At 36.0% G+C, this 22,350-nt stretch overlaps 1 protein-coding gene across 1 annotated transcript in view; it reads left to right on the forward strand.

The window, feature by feature from the left end:
• The window catches only part of Mpc1 (mitochondrial pyruvate carrier), a 36,564-nt gene extending 17,214 nt beyond the window's left edge, over positions 1-19,350 (forward strand). The window contains exons 2-3 of the mRNA XM_089085875.1: positions 8,733-8,833; positions 14,999-19,350. Of these exons, the coding sequence (XP_088942001.1) occupies positions 8,733-8,833; positions 14,999-15,171 (274 nt within the window). The 3' untranslated portion in view covers positions 15,172-19,350. The remainder of the gene's footprint in view (positions 1-8,732; positions 8,834-14,998) is intronic.
• The last annotated feature ends 3,000 nt before the right edge of the window (positions 19,351-22,350 follow it).

Below are 22,350 nucleotides of genomic sequence, written 5' to 3' on the forward strand. Positions count from 1 at the left end.
GAGAGAGCATAAATTTAATGGTATTACTTTTGTTATTATAGTATTTCCTTTTCAGAAATAGTCTTTTTGTAGAGTTACCTAGCTCTAGGCTATATACAAAAGTTTTTTCTCCTTCTGTATAGCAAGGCATATACGAGTAGATCATTGTGAAGGTCATTTCACCTCTTAGAGGAACAAAAAAACAAAAAAAGATCAATATATTACTTAGGGCTATATCTCATGTCATCAGAGGAGATGGACTGTTTTATCTTGGCAGTGACCATTATATTTAGAAAGAGTGTTGACTGGGGAATCAAATGATACTACCCTTTTGTTATTAGACTGTTTCCTTCAGAAGTGGGCATAGACATGAACATAACCATGCGTTTTGGATTTTAAAATCACAAGGAGAGGATGGCCACTAAAACAAAATATGCTAAACATTTTCAATAGATTGATGGCAATGTCAGCAGAGGGAGAGGGATGTAGCCCCCAATGAAAAAGACCATTATTTAAAAGAGGATATCTAGATTCCAGCCAGTAATAAATTATAGACAAATCCCTAAAGTGGAATGGAGAAAACAACATTAAAAATTGGTGGGCCTCTGTTTTATACCTAAGAACATTCATAATACCTCATGATGCCTTCGGAAAATATATAAATTGCCCCCTCCTGTTGGGTGCATGTATAGCTCTTGGCTATGTACAATAGTTTGCTGATTTTGTTGTTGTTCATTTTTTCAAAAGGGCTGTGTGTTGCATAGGGCTAAAGTAATGCACCAGTTACTGGGGAGTAATAAACATGGTAGGGCTGCTGAAATTCTAGAAATTTATACTGTTTCTAAATCTATAAGTACAGGAATTTGAAAACTTCATAAGTGGCTAAAGTTTCAACTTTGGGGCATCATATTAGTGCCCAAAATTAGATTTCATTTTACAATTGTTTTCAAAAATAACTAATTTTGTTACAAAATTGAAATTAGAAGTACTTGGAAAATTTTCAAATGATATTGGGTTTAATTGAATTTAAGTTCTATCTGTTAAAGTGCAACATTCCTCCCTAGATTGATGCCCCTATAAATTGACAGCTAATATCTCAATGTTTCGTTTAGTTATAAATAGTATTTTGAGCTACTGTTGTTTGTTTTTTTTATAAAAGAATGCCATTAAAATCAGAAACAAAGCAAAGTTATGAAATGATTTCATTATCACTGTAAATAAGAAAAATAGCCTAAAAAGATGCTGAAGTATATAGACTACTGATGAGATAGGGCCTGATAAACTGTTAACTGCCTGGCAAAAGGTCATTGCCTTGTATCTGCTGCTATTGGGGGGGGGGGGCTCAGTCGTAATTACCTCAATTCTAACTTCAGAGCAAAATTAAGGTCTATGTTGGATCTATTGTGTTTTTTTCCAATGATGGTAAAATTTTGGTAAGGTTAACGTCAGTAAATGGTTGAATGGGATGGCCATTTCCTCTCACATTTCCATAACTTGTTATTCAATTCTTTGTCAAGTCTGGACTTGAAGGATGCAGATTGAGGACAAAGTCACCTTTTCAGCTTGGATGCTATTCCAGTCATTGTCAACATGCTTGGAGAAGAAATATTGCTGCGTTCCTGTATTGGCAGGGCATTTAAGCAGCTTTTGTGAGTGGCCTCTTGTGTGGTGCAGACTTGAATGATTGGTAAAAAGGAGCTATTTTGTTACATATTATACTTGTAGGTTTACATCATATCTCCATGGCAGCGTATAAATACGAGTCTTGGTAGCTGCAAGCATTCCAGTCTCTTGTAGTATTAAAGGTCTCGTAGGCCAGCTTTATGCTTTATTGTTACCACTGGGTACTCCCAGATCTATTTCTTCAGGCCCTGTCTTTAGGACTTAGTTTGACAGTGAGTTGAGATTCAGCATTGTATATTGGTGACAGAGATTATTGCTACCAAAATAAAAGACACAGAACTTCAATATGTTAAATTTAAGCAGCCAATTCTGTGCCCATATTTGCATTTAATGGAGTTTGCTGAGCAGAATCTGTTGATTTATAGGCCCAGACAGCTGGGAGCCTTTCGCATAGAGAATGATGTTATTTTCTGTTTTGTTCACCATATCATTGATGTATATAGCATATAGGGTGTGACCCAAAACAGTGCCTTGAGGAACTCTGCTTGCAGCATCACCTATTTTGAAGAAAATCTTGTTGCCATAAGTATTGAAGAGTCAAACCTACTGAGTCCAACCAGTCAGAAAATCCATGACCCAGTTGACCACATCCACATGAATACATGCTGTAGAAAATTTCAATCTGAGATGGTTGTTGAGTACCTTCTCAAAAGCACTGGCAAGGTCTAATAGAATTGAATCTATAGGTATTCCTCTATCCAGGTAATCTGTTATGATACTGTATATCTTGAGGAGATTAGTCTCAACCAGTTTACCCTGCTGAAAGCTTTGTTAGTCAGGGAACAGAATGTTTATGCACCATTAAGGAGATATATCGCCTGATGCTTCATTAAGGAGATGCATCAGGATCTCCACATTCACAATCTTCTTGAAGGTTTTTACTGACGGTTTTGTAGTTTTTGGCTTTAGTAGAGTCACCTTTCTTGATTATTGGGGTAATATGGGTCAGATTTCAGTCTGGTAGGTATCTTATTCAAGTCAAACAATAGTCAAAATGTGGTACATAGCAGTAGTGTATTTTCTTTGACAAGCTCCTTCTGTAGTCTTGGGTGCAAGTTATCAAGACCAGCAGACCTATTGACATCTAACACATCAAGTCACTTTTGGATGACTGAAGAAGTCATCCAAAGGAAGTCAGTCCATAACGTAATCAATGGGCATTGGCAAGTTTGAGGGCAGCAGTACATCCTTGCCTTGTACTGGTATTTACTTCAAATACTGGGCTACAATGACTGTTTATCTGGACGAAGGTCTTAATATCAGTATAGAGGGCCTTGAAAAAACAACAATTTTTTTCAAGAATTCCTGTTTATTCAAGTATCAGCCAGAGAGAATCATGGTCAACCAAATCAAAGGCTGCTTTGAAATCAACACAGACAGTATATGCTGCACGTTGGAACTCGCGGGCTTTTTCTACAACCTGATGGATGGTGAAGATGTGCTTGGTTGTGGACCTATCAGGCATGAAACCCGCTTGTTGAATCTGGTGGCATTTGTGGAGGACTAGGGTGCTTCTATCCAGTAGAGTCATGGTCAACAATTTACCAGGGACTGATTGGAAGGTGATTCTTCTGTAATTGGAGCAATCGCTTCTGCTGCCTTTCTGCTTCCACAGAGGAAGGATTAACCATTCTTTCCATTCTTGCAGCATTATCTCCGTCGTCTAGACAAGGGGGAAAAGCATGTGTAGCCAAAGAGGCTTTGATGATCCTCCAAATTTCAGCAGCTTGACCATGATCCCACATATTTTGGGTGTTTTTTTTTTTCATTCTTTACAGAGCTTTCAGTATCTCTTCCACTGAAGGGGGATCATGCTCTGGATGATTCTCGTGAATGGTTTGCTCAGCGGACGATAGCAGGTCAGGATCAACATCTACTCTATCAGCGTTCAGCAGCTTTGCAAAGTTTCCCTTCCATCTTTCTAGTTGTGCGCTCTCATGTTCCAGCATTTCCCCAGATTCCGATCTGACTGCTCCTATTTTTGGAGGGTTCCCTTTGCTCAGATCTGTGACATGCTTGAATAGGGACATAACGTCACCTTTGCCAGCAGCTTCTTCCAGTTCATCAACCTTTTTGTCAACAAATTGTTGCTGATCATGGTGAGTAAGTTTATTCCTGATCCCGATTAGTTCTCTGTATGTGGGCATTTCACCAGCCAGCCGGACTTTCCTGTGCTGTTCAATGATCTGCAGTGCTTCCTGTGACAGCCACGGCTTCTTGGAGTGCAACTTGTGCCCAATGGTATCAGCAGCACCTTCTAGTGTTTTGCTCGTTTAATCATGACAGAGAGTATCTGGGTCATCAAAGATATTTGGCCGATCAAACATATTCTGGACTGAGTACTTATGATGGATTTCATCCGAATTGCATTTCTGAACGTCCAACTTTGGTTGACGTCGCTCTGACGGATGAGCTTTAAGTCTGAGAAGGGATTTAGCGGCTATCAGTTTGTAGTCAGTGTTTCTAAGTCCGGACACAGAGAAGGGAGTTAGACTAGTAGAATTTTAGATTTAAGATAAGATAATATTTATTTTCCAAAGGCTATCACAAGCTCTAATAGAGCCGAATTCGCTTCATATGTCAAAAAGAAATAGACAAAGCAAAACGAAGAAACAAATAATACAACAAGAAAAGATACACCAATTAAGCATAAAAATGTTCGATAAGAATTTAACAAATGGCTACAATAGAAACAGAAAAATAGAAGACGAAGGGGTGGGGGATAAAAGAAAATCACAGTCAAGAAGAAAAACATTGCCATAATCGTGTTCAAGGTCAAATACATAAAATAAAAAAAAAACACTTAAAATCAAGCCAAATTAGTTGTAAAAACATATATTTACAATTAAAGAAAGGAATACAATTAAAGGGGGGGGGTATTTAAAATTAAAGGTCAGAATAGAAATTTAACATAAACAAGTATCAACAAAAGGAAAAATAAAAGGGACAAAGATAAAGAGAAAAAAAATGACGCATGATTATTGTGAACATACACAACAACTAAAATAAGGGAGGGAGGAGTTAATTTTGGTAGAGAGCATAGTTCAGGGATTATTTAGGTGCGCCAAAATAAAGGGGATAAAACTTTTCCGGAACCTCTCAGTAACGGTATGGATAGGTGAATATGTTGAAATTGCCAAGGAAGCTAAGCGGGGGAGACGGGGTCTAATGGGGTCATGTAAGATCAGGAATCAGAAAAGGTGTCTTCAGCACAGGGATTAGCTTTTATGGATTTAACAAAACCCAAACAAAGTTGAACTTTCCTTTCTTTTAACATGGTGATACCTGCAGATTTATGGAGGAAGGAGTACGGAACTTTGCTCTTTTTGTTCATGATTTTGAGCAAACGCTTTAGGACCGACTCGATTTTGTCACTAAGCTCGCTTAAAAGATGTGAATTCCAGACCAGACATGCATATTCTAATAGCGGCCTGATAAAGGATAAATAAACACGGAGGGACTTCATCCTAGGGCAATTAAATTTTTTTGAAATTTTTAACATAGATAATGAAACGTTTGCTTATTTAACAATATTAGAAACATGCATATCCCATTTAAGATTATTTGAAATTGTGACACCAAGGAGTTTAACATGTTTCACAAGCGTTTTGGGTGGAATAGGGCCAAGGAAACCGGAAGTGGATTTCAAAAAAATTATCGGCATTATATTTGATTTGGTGGAATGTACTTTCATATTTATGTTCTTAGCATCATCTCAAATGTGGGTGAGGATTTTGAAGGGGTACCTTTTAGTATTCCTGTGACATACCTCAAGGATCGACAAGTCATCCACGTATTTCCACCTTTGGGGAAAATCCCTATCAATATCGTTAATCATGACTAGAAATAAAAGTCGTCCCTATTGGGACCACTTTTCCTACAGGTTCCTTGAGGAATTCCACAGTATATAGGGAGGGGGATAGAGAAAATATTTTTGTATTTAACAACTTGAGATCTATTCGAAAGAAACGATATAACAATATTTACTAACAGAGGATCAAGTTCAAAGTTAACCAGTAGTGAACGAATTAGGATTGTGTGGTCAACCAAGTCAAAAGCTTTTTGGAAATCAAAGCCGCGTTTTCAGGCTCAGCGGGTTCGAACACGGGTTGTTCTAGTCTAGTTTCAAGTTTCTAGTTTTTCGTCTAGTTTTTTCTAGTTTCAGCGGGTTCGAAGCTTCAACCCCGTGTTTGATGCACTAGATGCACTGCTGCACAACGCTTGATGCACTAGACGCCAACAACCCGTGTTTAACGACGGGTTGTTCACGGAGCAGCAGGTTCGAACACTGGTTGTTCTCGTCGAGTGCATTAAGCGTTGTGCATCCGTGCATCTAGTGCATCAAACACGAGGATTAAACTTCAAACTTGTAGAAATTAGACGAAAAACTTGAAACTAGACGAGACTAACCCGTGTTCGAACCCGCTGAGCCTGAAAACGCGGCTCAACTAAGACAAGGTTCAGCCAAACATTTGGTTTATCAAGGTTACTTACGATGGTATGCATCAAGTGCACAAGGTAATGGGTGGTGGAAGTTTTCCTTAAGTTACTAAACTGCCGGGTGTCAATACGCGGACAAATTATATCCTTAAGCCAGTCACAGAGGAAACTTTCATAAAGTTTGGAAAAAACTGAAGTGAGTGTAATGGGGCGAATGTTGGCGAAAGTCAGACTGGTGCATTTTTTTGGGCAGGTGTTATAAAACCTTGTTTCCAGCAACTTGGGAATTTACCAAATTTTGTGATGTGGTTACGAGCCTCAGTAATACGACCTGCTTTGAAAAAATTGATTTTTTTTCTTATAAGTTTTCTAAAAGACTCAGTAACATAAGGCTTATCTGTAGAACACTTTTTAATTTTTTTCTCAGGGAAGTGGGATTCATAATTACTCCTCAATAAATTTTGGAGGGACAAGGCCACGCAGTGTACGTCATTTGTTTGATACACAGTGAAGTAATTTTCAGTAGTAATCCAGGAGCCAAAATTAAAAAGTCCTGAGTCAGTGAGAGGTCTATAAGCGGTTTCAGTTATAGAAAACGACTGTTTAACTTTAGCCAGCGGAGATAGAAAAAGGCTAAAGTGGTAACTACCCCCTAGAGGGGGCAGAGTGAAGACGGGTTTGTAAAACTTCGAAAGATTAGTGCATATTAAATCAAGAGTAGTATTGCCTTTTGTAGTTGGGACATTAACGACCTGTTTTAAATTAAAAGCATTACATGTAGAATCAAGTCTTATATCGTTTGCGTCACCCATCAGGAAAATTCCTGCATTTGGGTATTTTAATAGTATAAAGTCAGCACTTGCATGTAATTTTTCATTAAAATTTATTTTGTCAGAGGATCTCTGAATAGGGGAATAATAAAAACAACATAGGATAATTAAATTGAAAGGACGTGGTAAGACTTTAGGTCGAACACCAACCCACATATCATTATGAAAGGGTGCAAGACACAGATCAAATTCTCCACTTGGGTACAAGTCATTACGGACAAAAAGTAAAATTCTAACACGTCTTTTAATCAGAGGTCGGTTTTTTTGATCAGAGTTTAACAAATTGAGAAAAGTTTCTCATGTTTAAAAAGTGCAAATTTTGAGCTTGAACTTCAGTAATAGCGGTTACATCTAATCTATATATTTTAGAAAGTGTGTCTAATTCATTAAGTTTTTCAAAGTTAAGGCTTTCAGCGTTGCTCAACAAAAGTGTGGGGAATCGAAAGCGACTTGTGAAGGTACCGTTTTTACACTTTCCTTTTTTTATATCACAGATGGGGTCAGAGGTTCTAGGGGAATTCTTGACGGGGGCTAAACTTGGATAGTGAGAACAAGGGACAGGGGGATCAAATCCACCTTTTTCAAATAAAATTGCATTTAATTGAGCAGGTACTAGCGGAGACTCTAAACAGCGGTAACTAAGTAGTAGCTGAGTTTGGGATCAACTGGATGAATTAGGGAAGATGTGGTTATTTTTTCAGAGTAGTGTCACAACGAATTCACGTGATGGGATTAGGAAAGACTGGAGATAGTTACTGTGGGAAATGTAGTAAGTTGTTGTGCAGTCGCCAGAGGTTGGAGAAGATGAAACTTCAAAAAAGTAGTACGGAGGCAGGAACGGGGATATGAAGACGGGGGTATCCTTTGCATAGGTACTCGATTGGTAAGAACTGGATGGCTCGTGGACTTTCTTGTGTGTGAGCGATGGTCTAAAAAATATTTAGTAGGATTAGCAGAATTTAGGTGGCCTCTGGGTAGCCCAGTTTTGTGGAACCTACTATGACTCTTAATGGGCAATTTGATATGATGTTTTGCACAGCCAAAGCAGATTTGATTGGAGAAAGCCTGTAGGTTTAGTCCATTAGTCCAGGCAGCTTGACGCACAATATTTTCTGAAGTACAACAGACAGCCTCTGTTTATCTCTGTTTTTTTTTTCTTTTTTTATATTATTATTTTGTCTTCTTTTAATTTCAGGAGACACAAGAAACCGTCAAGTCAACTATTTTATTTTCTAGTTACAACCTAAGAAAATAATATCTTTTCTTTATTCATGTTTAAATAATTGTGTTGCCTTGTAATGTGTATGCTTTCTTAGTTATTTTTTCTTGTTTATTTACTTTTTATCCTCTGATATTTTTTAATTCCACCTTTTTCTTTTTGTCTTTTTCTTCTTTTTTTTTTGTCAAAAGAAACTACGCTAAAGTGGTCTCGAGATAGATTTCCATGCCTAGACACCTGTTTGTTCACACATACTTGGGTATTTTAGAAAACGGGGGTTATCCCCTCCTCCTGGGGGTTCGCTTGGAGGATCTCCTCCTAAAAATTGTGGCTAAAGAATTCGCTTTTTCGTGCCTTTGTCACCCCCTACCCAAGGATCAACATGTGTACGCATTCGTGTACTGATGCAGACAGCAATCACTTAATGACCCAGAATCTAGATAGACATAGTTGGGTATGTGGCTTATGCAGAATATTTTTAACGAGTGTTACTTATTTTTTTTGTCAAGATTTTCCTTGCACATCTATCATTGTATGCCAGTAATTTTTACAGACACTTATTATTTATAACGATTTTTCAGCACTCATTTTTGGGGCCCTGTAGCTAACTGGGGAATTCCAATAGCTGCACTTTCAGACTTGAAGAAGGATCCAGAATTTATTAGCGGAAAAATGACACTAGGTATGTTTGACTTTCTTTAATATCAGCAGTGCATCATGTTCTGGGCTCGCTTATTTTGGCCCTTGGATCAACTACATGTGTGTGAGGGAACTGGCCCCTCATTCCCTTGTTTCCCCTGTTTCTTGATGTTTACACAATTTTTCTTTCCAGTTTTTAGATTTTCTTAATGCTTAGAATGGACCTCTGCGTATATGACTCCTTGTGATTCTTACTTTCAGGTTTGTTACCCTAACTATTATTACTTAATTAGGGACTGCAATATTTACTCTTAGTATGACTTATTTATAAAACTGGCTTTTCTACAATTGATAGATATTTGAAATTGATTTGCTGATTCGGCAAAATGAATAGGTGTAACTTAACCTAGAATAATGTTTTTGCAAACTGATGGTTTTTTTTGATGAGTCAAAAAAAAAATACATAATAAAATTTCTTCATTTGTCTTACTGAAATTCCAAAAGACTTTTAAACCTGGAAAAATGGATCATCCCGCAGTTCGTAAAATTAGAAAAACTAGTAAGCAGAAGTATGGTTTTCATATAAAACAAATCCTCACATCTGTATGACATGTGCATTGGCTGCAGTAATATTTCATTTTAAAATTAGAAGTAACTTGAATATATAAATATGTTTATCAATATAACTACTATATTGTTTAATACATATACCCTAGTATATTTCTCATTTTTAAATTTCGACTTCTTTTGCGGTGTCCATATAATTTCTTTACAAAAAGCAAATTTCCAACAAGCATTATTGGCGAAGGGCACATCTAGCTAAGGTGGATAGAAAGGAAATATCAAGATTAGCTCGACATGTAGCTGAATAAAATTAGTAAACAATTAAAATTGTTGTTTAATTGTTAATGCTAAATATTAAGGACAATTTAAAGCTTGACAACAGCAGCTCTTGAAAGTAGCCTGGAGCAATAGTCTATACATACCTAAAGAATAATTCCAACTAAAAGCTAATTGTAGATCTTAATTTACAAATATAAAATATTAAAAAATAAAATTGAGATATAAGGTTAATATGGATTCTATATTTTAGTTAAATAAATAAAACAAAATAATATTTAAAGCTATATTTGGTGTCTTTAAAGACTTACAGCTACTAACAAAAAAAAAATAGAAGAAAAAAAGAACAAAATAAAAACAAAAAAAAACAACAAGTATAATCTATAATAAGCAGAAGGGTGAGGCCGTTTACCGAAAAAAAAACTTACATAAATAATTCATGCACAATAAAACAACATAATATCATGATCCAGAAGCAAAAAAAAAAAAAAAAAATAAGAAGAAGGGGCTTAAGCTCATATAGAAATCCTCTTGGCCCTTCAAAATTTTCACTACTTTGCAGTAGGTCATTATGAACTATGAGACTAAAAGGGAACATGTTTTTATTTAAAGGTAACAAACAATATGTTTGATCTTGTTTTGTTCTTAATAAACACATGAGGACTCAGAGTTGACACTTGAGGACTCAATCCTCCAAGATTGGATTAAGTTTTATTATAAAAAATCTGGATGAGGAGGGGAGGGTACTCCTTGGACCTTTTTTGACGAATATCACCTCCCCAGTGTTTCTACATCATGAAATCAACGTATATAACCATGCTACGATTCTAACTGTCAACCTAGCCCTAACCATGCTGTTTAGTAAGACTGAGAGTGAACAATTAGTTACTATAGATGACGTACAATTATGTCTATAAACAAATTCTTAGACAAGATCATGTTGTAGAATTTTTATTATTTTAATTAAGATGCATTGATAAGCTCTTATCATTTCTTGGGCTAACTTGCCAAATCTCGCTATTGCGGTCTTTCTTGAATTTCCACTCTCTTATGTGTTTAAAGAGTAAAAATAACCAACGCTTTTGCTGAAAGACAGTAAATATTTGCTTGCCAGATTTTTTCCACATACCAACGCTAGGACATAAATTTATGAATATATCTTTTTGAGAGTCTAAATCAACAAAAGTGTTTGCAGATTTTTCCTCGTTTAATTCTCTTTATTATGGCGTGAGATGTAGTTTAACTGGAAGCGACTCTGAAAACCCAATAAATAAAACTTTATGAATGCTGTGAAGTAAGAATTTTGTTATTTTCAAAATATTTAGTTCGGAAGAGGACAAAAACCTCAAGAGAGTATAGGAAAAGCCTCCCGGATCTATGGATGACTGACACCACAACTGGTTCCCAGACATCTAAGGCAGAGGTCTCTTATTCTCGGTATATAAATGTCATAATGTTAAGCAGAAAACGGCCATCATGGCCGCAACAGCGAAAAGATTGCGGAAGACATTTCCGCGACTGAAACGGTCCAGCCTCTGATTTTTGTTTTCAAAGCATGCAAACTAAACATACCCCAACAGTAGTTAAACAAGCAAGAAAACCCATAGAGTGATACATAAAATTAATGCATAGCAAAGTAGAAAGCTAAGCTAAAATTATTATTTTTGGATTTGAGTTTGATCACCATTGGATTAGAATTAATATTTGACATTAACAATGTTCAAATAAGATTATCATCTTGCTTAGGAACTCTTGGGGTATACAAACAACCTTTGCCTGATTATTGGGAGGCATAGGCTTTTTAATATGAAATAAAAGGAACTGTCGCATTTATAGGGTCATTAACCTGTCGTTTTGACTTGAAGATCATCTAGTTAAGCATCAAATGATTCAGGTACCCGTTAATGCCAATGTTTTAATTGAGATTTTTAAATTTTAATCTATTTAACATTATTTTTAATAATGACATGGGATTTGGTGAAGAGGGCTAAAGTGTGTCCATATCTATGTGATAAATATCTCATTTTTGGTAACTAAAGGTTTGTACTGGTCCATGGATTATTGGTCCACGGTTAATAGGAACGAAGATCTAAGCTCTATCATCCAAGTTTGGTTTTTAAGTTTTGATTCAAGATGTACTTTATAATTTGTCTATCAACTTGCCTCTTATTTCACATAATCGTAGTTAGTCTCTCAGTTTACTTTTTATTCCAGCCTTTTGTTTATATTTTTTGTAATTTTTGTCCTGGAAATCCATCTTTTGTACAGCTATAAACTAGAATAAGGATGATAAGGATAAACTATTATATCCTTGATTGCTTAAATTTGGATCCACAATTGTCTTTGGGAGCCGGCGTTTACCCTCCGGAAAATACCCCTCCACCTGAAATACCCCCTCCCCTCCCCGCGACTGGCTGGTCTTCAATCACTTTTGACTTATAAAACAAGGACTAGAACTCTGAATTTCTGGTCTAATGAGTGCCCTCTGAAGTTTCTGCAACCACGAGGTGGAGGTATGGATGAGGAAGGGACAGTCTCCCTCCTATACGGAAAGAAATGTCCTCGTTTTGGGATTTAATATTACTCTTTACTTTCATAATGGCAGCCTAGACCAGAAATATTCCCAGGAATCATCAGGGTGTAAATATCAATCTTGATTTTTGATGCTTTTTTAAAAGTTTTCTTGTACCCCGAAAAACATAAGCCCGCTCAAACAAATGTACTGGTTACAGTCTCTGGGTATATATCAATTTCTACCATCACCCTCCCCTCGTTTCTCCATTAGAACTAATTCTGTATCTATCTGAAGGCTCAATGAGAACTGGGATGTTTTGACATTAAAACTCACCCTTTGAGGTATCTCCCACCCTCCCTAACTATAAAACAATCAGAGAACCCCATTGTAGAAGTTTAAGTGCCTTTTTAAGCTTTGTAATTTGTTCATTACTGACAGATAGTATTTGCTGCTGGGAAAAATAGGGACATTTTTCGCGGGGGAGTTTTTTGCAGGGGGAGGCGGGATTGTCTTGGGGAATTTTCAATGGGTAGAGAATTTTTGGGAAGAATTTTCTTTCAGCGGGAATTTGTCTGGCAAGATTTTCCCGACGAAAAATGTGGGCAATGTCCACAAGGGTGCTAGAAGACAAGGCCGTACCCAGAGGGGGGGTTAGGGGGTTCGAACCCTCCCCCTGAAATGCTTGTTTGACTCGTAAAAACATAACAAAAATGGACATAAACAAGTTTTGTATGCGTTTTTTGAGTTTTTTTTTGTATATCCCCCCCCCCGAATTTTTTTTTAGTAAAACCCCCTTAGAAAAAAAATCCTGGGTACGGCCTTGCTGGAAGATGCCACCTCTCTTCTTATTGTACAAAAATGTTTCTAGCGTTTATTTTAATCCTTTATTTAACTGAAGTGATTGGCTCCATAATGCAGTGATCTATTATTAAGGAGGGGTGATAGATCTTTGTTGGGGGGGGGGGTAAGATACCCAAAGGAGTACGTTTCAATGTCCTAATTTTCTAAGCCTCACTGAGCCTTCAGATGAAAACTAAATGATTTTTTGGGACCTGTCTAATTCTTCTTAGTTCCCACGTATACATTATATTTAATCTCTGCCTTAATTATTGGTGCGTAGGTGGGAGGGGGGAGTAGTAGTGCCCTAGTAGTGACCAAGTTGATTCAGGTTTTGCTTGGTGAATTATAATAAACGCCAGAAACCTTTTTGTGCAATAAGAAGGGATGTGTCACCTTACAGCATCTTTGTGGGTATTAACCACATTTTTCCATGGAAAAATCTTGCCAGAAAATTTGATCCCTGCTGAAAATTGCCCCTGGACAATTCCACCGTAAAATCTTTCCATATATAAAATTGTGCTTCTAAAAAGGAAGAAAGACAAATAAAAAGAATTCTGTAGAAGAGTTCAGGGTAATTTTTCTCAAAAACTTCCTCCCTCTGAAAATTATCCTAGATAATTCCCCTTGCAGAAAACTCCCCCGTGAAAATCTCTGTATTTTTCCCAATAACAGATACTATCTGCAAGTAATGGACAAATTACAAAAGTTAAAAAGGCACTTAAACTTCTACAATGGGATTCTCTGATTGTTTTGTAGTTAGTTAGGGAGGGAGATATCTCAAACGTTGCATAGAAGTCGAAAGTGATTGAAGACCATCCAGCCATGAGGGGTATTTTTCACGGGGCTATATTCCGTGGGGGGGGGGTGTAAGCGCCTAGACCCACTGTCTTTATAATCAATCCCTTAATTTGCTTTCTATTTCGCCCAATGTTTTTAATATTCTTAGTTTGCTTTTTATTTCTGGCCTTTTGGCTATACTTAGTGGTTATTAGTCGATTGTAATGTAAGGTCTATTTTCCTTTCTGATCAAAATGTAGTTTTTGGTAGTAGCAGGTGACAATTTGAAAAAAAAACGTGGATGAAAAACCAACAAAAGTAATCTAGAAACATTTGGTCCCAAACAGCTTAAGAAAATCTAGCTTTCCTTTGAAGATCTAGTTGTCTTTGGGAAATGATAGATTGTTAAAGCTTGAATTTCGGACCTGAATGGGTTATTGAGCGTTAAATATGGAATGACATTCCAGATTAATTGAAGTCAATGGAGGAAATGAGGAAGTTTTGTTTCTCGTTGAAATGTTTGTTTAGAAAATTACATACAGTGAGGGAAGAAGGGTATGGGTGTTTCTGATGTGTGTGAGGGTGAATGTTCCGGTGTGTCTGAGAATGAAGTTCAGTTATAGAGGTGGGTACTTTGTGGTTTGAATCTTTTTAGTGGTTGGTAAGTTGGAGCTCGTTTTGGAGGTGGGCTGGGGTGAAGGAAAAAGAGGAGTTTTTTATATTTCTTTCATTTTATGCTTTTTATTTGTTTCGGAAGGAAGAACTGTTTTGGAAAGAAATGTCGGTTTAGTTTTGTTTATGTAACGGGATCCTGTACAAGGTTTCGCTTCAGGGATTATCTGACTTTTTTTTGTATGCCCTGTCTCTGAATAAAAATTAGATTGTTAATGTTTAAATTTTTTTTACAGACAAAAGCGATATCAAATTTCACCAATTAACTTTCTTCATTTATTTTATCATTCAACTGGGCAACAGTGATGAAAATGTGATTCCGCCCTAAAAAAAAAAAAAAAAAAAAAAAAAAGAAAAAACAATACTTGGATTCGTGTTTTTCAGGTATATATCTAAAATGGGTCGAGGGAGCAAGAATTTGTTTGATACTTTAGCACCTATTTGAATTCTGTTGCAAAATAGAATTAAATAAATATCTGACCTCATATATCATACTGAATGGTTCATAAAATTTTAATCCTCCTTTATATATACTTTATCTCTTAATTTACTTCTTATTTTCAGCCTTGTGTTTATACTCAGCAATTTTCATGAGGTTCGCTTGGAAAGTTCAACCGCGAAATATGCTCCTATTTGCATGCCATATGACAAACGAAGCTGCTCAGCTGACTCAAGGCTACAGATTTGTTAAGCATTATTATTTAGACAAGAAGGAGATAGAGGATCAAAAGAGCTGAATCAGCTGTAAAAGCTGTATGCTTACTCGTCGCAGTGATATTTCGTTTCAGCTCTAAACGGCTGATAAGATATAGATGTTTTAGTTTTTGCTAGGAACCTAGGTCTTTTTTCTTTTGATGTTAGGACTTTTCAATGTTTATTTTAGTGCTTGTTAAAACTAGTAAATTAATCACTTATGAAATTTAAAAAATTTATAACTTCTAAGATATTCAAATTTTGTAATCTATTAAATATTATTCATTCAAAATATTAAATGCTACATTCAAATCCAATAAGAAAATGATTGAATAATGAATATCAGAGATTATAAGGAACTGATAATGATAGCATTCGTGTGGATTAAACTTAAAAGGAAAATCATAAACATCAGTATTTTCATAAACATATAATAACAAGTAGTGTAACATATAATAATAAATAGTATTTTTATAGTAACTTATAAACATAAGTTCTTTTGGATAAGATTAATTCTAACTAAATTGTTTAGTTCAACTGTTCTAATATACTACTGGTGTGTCTGTAGTTAAAAAAAATATGCGCTTGTAGAAATTTGAGACTAAAACTTTAAAATGTTCTCTTGAAATTTTATTTTCTTTAATACTACATATTCTTACCATTGTAGAATCTTGAAACTAGATCCATGAGAGTGTAAAGGAATAAAGCGCCGAAAATCCAATTTTCGATATTTTTCTATGTTCTTTAGTTCACACTATGCCACCAGAGTTTACAGATCCAATAGCACACCAAACGTTTAGTTATCTTCAGTTTCTTATTCTTTCTTTAATTTTTTCTGTAGGCAAAGGATCCTGTCAAAGAGCTGGAGATCTGTTCCTCTTCAGTTTATTATATTATTCTCCTTAATTGTGATTTTCTTCCGTGGTGTAGTTTTCAGTGTTTTGATAACGCACTCGTTTGATATCAAACGAGGTTTGATAAAACCAAAATCTGCAGATTATTATTTTCAGCATGTCAAGATCAATATCTACTAGGGTGTCTGAGATTTTTGCCCCCCCCCCACCATTTTTTTCTTTGAACTTTTTCGACTAATCGCTTTTCAGCCGCCATTGGAATTTGACACGATTAATTTCTTTAGACGTCTGATGCATATGTATCTGCCACACATGAATCTTCTGATCAATTCTTTAAGTAACAGTTAACAGTTTACCTTAGTCAAGATTTTGGTGGTATGCATGCATCAGTGTTAGTTAATTACAGTGCAGTGATTGGTTAAAAAATCAAGATATGTTTAGTTTTTATGCGGATAGCTCAAAGATACTACTACCTGGTGTATTTAATGGTGTATTTAGGACTATTCTTATGTTGAGAGGAAATTCGGTTAAATTCAGGAGTTAAATTCATTATTATGGGAAGCAGTAGACAAGCGTGGATGTAACTTTTATATTTGTTTAAACCTTGAAGCAATTATCTTTTAAAATTTAAATTTTCATATCTTCATTGTAAATAAGATGTGAGAGAACAACGTTTTGGGTATTTAAAATACAAATTTAAAGCTGTGTTTTCTTTTCTTAATTTACGCTTGCTGTCAAATTGCCTGTTAACACAATTGTGCTTAAGCACAAAATTGGCTTTAGATATAGAAAATATATGTAGTGAGCCGAATGGTCAAGGATTCACGATATTTCATCTTTTTTGGCACCAAAGGATTTCGGGGATTGGTACTAGTTTGGCTTTACAGCTATTAGCTCTATAGATCCCTTAAAATCCTTTGATGTCGCAAAAATTGACATACTCGTACGTAAACATGTTCAACTGGAAACTTAGGAATGTGAAAAATGCATGTATTCATCCATAAATACTGTAATAACTAGGCTTTACTGATAAAACAAATAATTAGTCTTGAACTATTTGTGTTATTGGGGTATGGATTGTCAGACGCTTAGCTTTCGTGTTTACCTATATTGATGGGGGGGGGCTCAGACTCTGAAAAGGTCTGAAAAAATTGATCAATGCCGCGCGAATGCTGTTTTTTAAACACAGTTCAAGAAAACTGGGGTTTCAATTGGCTGGTCTATTTTGCGTTTGTCCATAGGACGCCAAATGGAAACAAAGTATAATATAATTGGCCGTAACTGTGGCTTTAAACACATTATATGAGTGATTGCAGTATGTAATGTATGTGTATGAGAACGACATATGAAATACGATTATTGCCAAAACGTGGCTGTGCTTTCTAGATATGATTTAGATATAGGAAAAATTTATTCCTGAAATATATTCTCTTAAGGCAGCTTGATTTTACAGGAAACCTTGAGACATGTACCACAAATAACGAGGCAAAACTGATTGGCACCGAACACCTCTACTATTTGTCGCTAAAAAGCTGTCGCAATAGGAAATTGTTTTATTTAAAGACCAAGCTTGTAAATGAGAAACAAGTAGTTATAAGTCGCTACTGAATTTAAGTCTAGAATCTTATTAACCGTTTTCTAATTGAACCATGAAATATTAATTTAATCAATTTTTGAGGGCTTCTACACGAAATTAGAATATCGCTACAAAAAAATTTTTAAGGATTTTTCTTTTCCAATTGATTATTTCTTATAATAAAATCATGATTGGTGCTAAGTATGGAAATTTCAATTCAAAAAGAAAGACTTTCTAGTCACTGACATATCTGGCAAAGTCCTCTGTGGACTGCGAAACTCACGGTTCCCCTGCAGTCTCAAGGGTTTCTAAAGCAAAAAATTGATGTATTTGTCTGTTTTATATAAATTGGGTAAACGGGACTTAGCCTTATCGCTGATTCAATAGCTAGCTATATGCCCTTTGACAGAGTTCTTTTTTTTGTCCAAAAACTAGATTCTTTTGAACTTTGTAAAAATTGTTTTTCTTTATACTAGAACAGTAATTATTGCTGGTGTGTGTTTCTTTTATGTTGGATTATGAACAAAGAATACAATTATTATTATTATTATCAAGTAATATAATTGATTGGTTTTGAATATTTGTGCCGATGGAAAACCATTAAAACCTGCTTTGGGTGTACTAAACATTTTTTTTTATTATGTGCAGCTGAGTTTAGGGTCGCAATTCGTTTGGCTTAGAACTTCACTGCAGTAATTGAGACTTTTTTTTTTTTTTTTTTTTTTTTTTTTTTTTTTTGGTCAAATAAGGATTTTCAGCGTAATTGTTTACTCTGAACACGCATAACTAATTGGTCCAGTTAGTTCCGTTATATTTTATTTGGGTCCAAGGCGCTGATGAACTTCTTTGAAAATGCCTTATAACTTCTTCACTTCACTTGCCGAAACAGTGGAAATCGTAGTTTTTATTTAGAAATTTGTCAGTACTAACAGATTTCAGTCAAATTTATATACAAATACAAAGCCTAGAAAAAAGAAAAGAAAATGATATAGAAAAAAATGTTTGTGCAAAGCTTAGAAGAAAGACTTGCATATCCTTGACCAGGATCATGATTGTGCTGCCACTTTCAAGGCAGTTCCTGATTTAGCATTGTCTCGGAGTACGGCTGAAAGATTACTCAATGACATGTAAAAATTCTTGGTTTAACATTCCTTCAAGATACTAGCTGTCAGGATCTGGAGCTAGATGCTTTTTCCTAATATCGAAATTCGGCTCTTGCCGGAGTCTTATTTCACTTTGACAGGCGTATTTCATGTCCGTTCTGTGGAATAATGTCTATATGGGCAACTCGTATTTGATTCGTTTCGGAGTTCAGACATATCAGTCGGATTACGCATAATGACGTCGCTTTGCCATTGTCATCCGACATTGTCAGCGTCTTTTGTTTTGATATTCACTATTGGCTTTGATATTAAAACTTGTATGAGCCATATCTTTGGTGCTAAAAAAAATCATCCAACGTTAATAACGTCCGAAAACCTGTCGTGTATTTTATTTTTCAATTCTCCTGTAATGTTTATGTTGTGTAGCATCTTTGAATTATAGTAGCTCAGTTGTCAAAGGGTGTTTCACCATATTATGTATTGACTTTAATTTGTGCGGAATTTCGCACAGTTTTCTGGTGTCAGTATTTGTTTCAGGATTGTGTTTGCATTAGTAACTGTCCTTGTCAAATTCTAACAGTTGTTTTTTTTAAAGTTTATTGTGAAAATGAATCATGAATGCATTTCTCCACCAGTGCTAGTTTTTTTGTTAATGTGATTTTCGTGGAATTATTAAATGATGCTTGATAGTATAAATCGTATTATATTTATATTTTTACTAGCTTTATGACCATCTAAGAAATGGAACGTTTAGTATTAAAGTGGGTTAAGTCCTGAGGAAATAGTGTTCTAACATTAAATTAACAAATCTGTGGAAGTATAATACAAGTTTGCGTTAAAATTTAGTTCGGTAAAATAGAAATCCTTAAGTGGGAAATTCAATACTAAATAGGGCCAAGTTTAGAAAAGAAAATTCAACGTATAAGCTGACTTTTTTTCTTTTTCTTTTTTCAAATCTTTCATGGCACCAAGCCGGACAATTTTCATTGGGTTTGTCTCTCTTAATTTTCGAATTTAGACGCTTCGAAGCGTCTCGAATTCAGACGCTTCGAACTGGACTTATTAGAAGTTTCAGAAGCTCAAATCCCAGGGGTGGGAAACATGAAATTAGGTGATCTAGGATTTATTTACTCAGGCAGGTAGGATGGGGGGGATGCATGGGTAGGGTGTAGGGCTCATGATGAATAAGAAAGCTGCCAAGTCTTGGTTAGGTTGGGAAGGTATTAATAATAAAATGCTAGTCGCTCATTTTATGACTAAAAAGTCAGTCATTAGTATATGCCTCTGTACAACCGACTCATGAAGATAATAGTGACTCAGATAAATTTTACTTGTAGCTACAGGAACAAATAGATAGGGTCCCAGGTAGAAAAATAGTCTTTTCATAAAGGTATTTTCATACAGCATCTCAAAGGAACAGTGGTCAGGGCATATAACTATTGACCAATTTCGTGATAGTTTCATTCACACAACATAGGTGATCAGCCATCGCTAAAAATTCGTCATTGTGCAGGCGCGAAGACAGAGTCAAGAAGAAATGTGCGAGACATGCTTTGTCCCAAAACTCTTTCATGGGAGAAGGTAGGAATTTTCGCTACGTTATAGTACCTATGCGATGAACAAAATAAAGTGCAATTTAACCAGCTGTTAAGGCTACGCGTATGAAGGTGAAAAGTTGACAGAATATCGAGAGGAAATTTGAACTAAATCAAAACATACTATTTGCATGCAGATTGTCAAAACGGCGAACCTCAAGAATAGATTAGGGTATTAAGTTGGAACTTTCAGAGAAAGATTAGAGGGGAATATCAATTGACCAAAAGGCAATATGTGCACGCTACTACTAATGCTACTACCACTGCTACATTTATTACTACTACTGCTAGTTCTATTACCACTGGTACAACTACTACTTCTATTGCAAGTACTTGTAAGGCTAAGAGCATTAAGATGAAAATTGCAGGAACTATACGAATATACAGGTTATAAAAATGACATATCGGGAATGTCATAGCTACGGCTAATTGTCTTAACTTGAAAATTCCAGGACTTGATGTGAGGGAGTAATTATGATGTTACTAGTAATCGTACTGTCATAGGCAGCGCAATAGCGCTGCCCAAGTAAAAAACGATGTGGGCACAATGTATTATTTTATTTTTTTCTTTTGGACAAGGGCACTTCGTATCGAAGGAGTTGTCGTAGAAACTTCGACAAGGGCTCATTCGATTAGAAATTAAAAGGGCTAGTGCGCTTTTTAATAGTTGAAAGTGACTATAGGGCTACTAACACCCTTTCGACGCCCACCATTTCCCCAAACATATTCAATCAAAGTTTTAAGATAGCCATTTTGTTCAACATAATTGAAAGATCCAGAAATTATATCTTTGAGGATGACACTCTCCTGCAGCCCTCAGGGCAAGGGTTTTGAGGTAAGTCTTAGGGGTATCTAGGTTTCTTATAGAAAACGATCACGCAGAAACTTCAAAAACGGCTTATACGGTTGGTAATTGAAATGGTCAGTGCTCTTTTTAATAGTCGAAAGTGATTTGAGGACAATTAAGCCCCCTCTAACGCCCACCATTTCCCTAAACACACCCAATCAAAATTATGAGATGGTCATTTTGTTCAGCGTAGTTAAAAGGTCTGGAAATTATGTCTGAGGATGACAAACCCCCCACAGTCCCCAGGGCAAAGGTTGTAAGTTATGACATGGGGGCATATAAGGTTTTTATTGAAAGTGTTTCCGTAGAAACTTCAAAAAGGGCTCATTCAATTGGAAATTTAGAGGTCTAGTGCCCTTATTAATAGTCAAAAACGATCGGAGGGTGAATACCCCCCCAAACCCTCATGGCTAATGTTGTAAGTTATGCCTTGGGGGCATAACAGGTTTTTATAGAAAGTGTTGTCGTAAAAACTTCAAAAAGGGCTCATTCGATTGGAAATTGAGAGGGCTATTGCTATATTTAATAGTCGACAGTAATCGGAGGGAGAATCACCCCCCCCCCCACGTCCATCATTTCCCCAAACATTTTCAATCAACATTTTGAGGTGGCCATTTCGTTCGACGTAGTTAAAAGGTCTGAAAATTATGTCTTTGATAATGATAAAATCCCCCATAGCCCTCAGGACAAGGGTGGTAAGTTATGCCCTTGGGGTATATAAGGTTTTATAAAAAGTGTTGTTGTAGAAACTTCAAAAAGGGCTCATTCGATTGGAAATTGAGAGGACTAGTGCCTTTTTTATTAGTCGAAAGCGATCAGAGGGCAAATGACCCCCCATGCCCATCATTTCCCCAAGCACTTCCACTCAAAATTTTGAGATAGCTATTTTAAGGTTTTTATAAAAAGCGTGGTCATATAAACTTCGGAGGGGGTTGAAAGTAACCTCAGAGATTAGGGGTAACGGCTGTAGGTTATGCCCTGGGGGTATTTAAGGTTTTTGTGGAAGGGGAAGAGGCTCATTTGGTTGAAAATTGAACGTTCTTGTTTTCTCATGGGGGGGGGGTTAACAAAAAAGTTATTTGTTCTTATATTTTCTGATGTTTCCTCATATGGAAATTTCAATTAATTAATTCAATGGGGAAATTTAGTTAAACTCTTAGTTGACGGTTCGCGTGTGGCTTACCTGAGTGGAGGCGGAACTTCATGTGTGGGGAGCTTAAATTAACGGTTCAACTGGGGAGCTTGCAT

The sequence above is a fragment of the Artemia sp. Qi Xiang Cuo genome, chromosome 3, assembly GCF_049724085.1.
Source record: "Artemia sp. Qi Xiang Cuo chromosome 3, ASM4972408v1, whole genome shotgun sequence".
NCBI lineage: Eukaryota > Metazoa > Arthropoda > Branchiopoda > Anostraca > Artemiidae > Artemia > Artemia sp. Qi Xiang Cuo.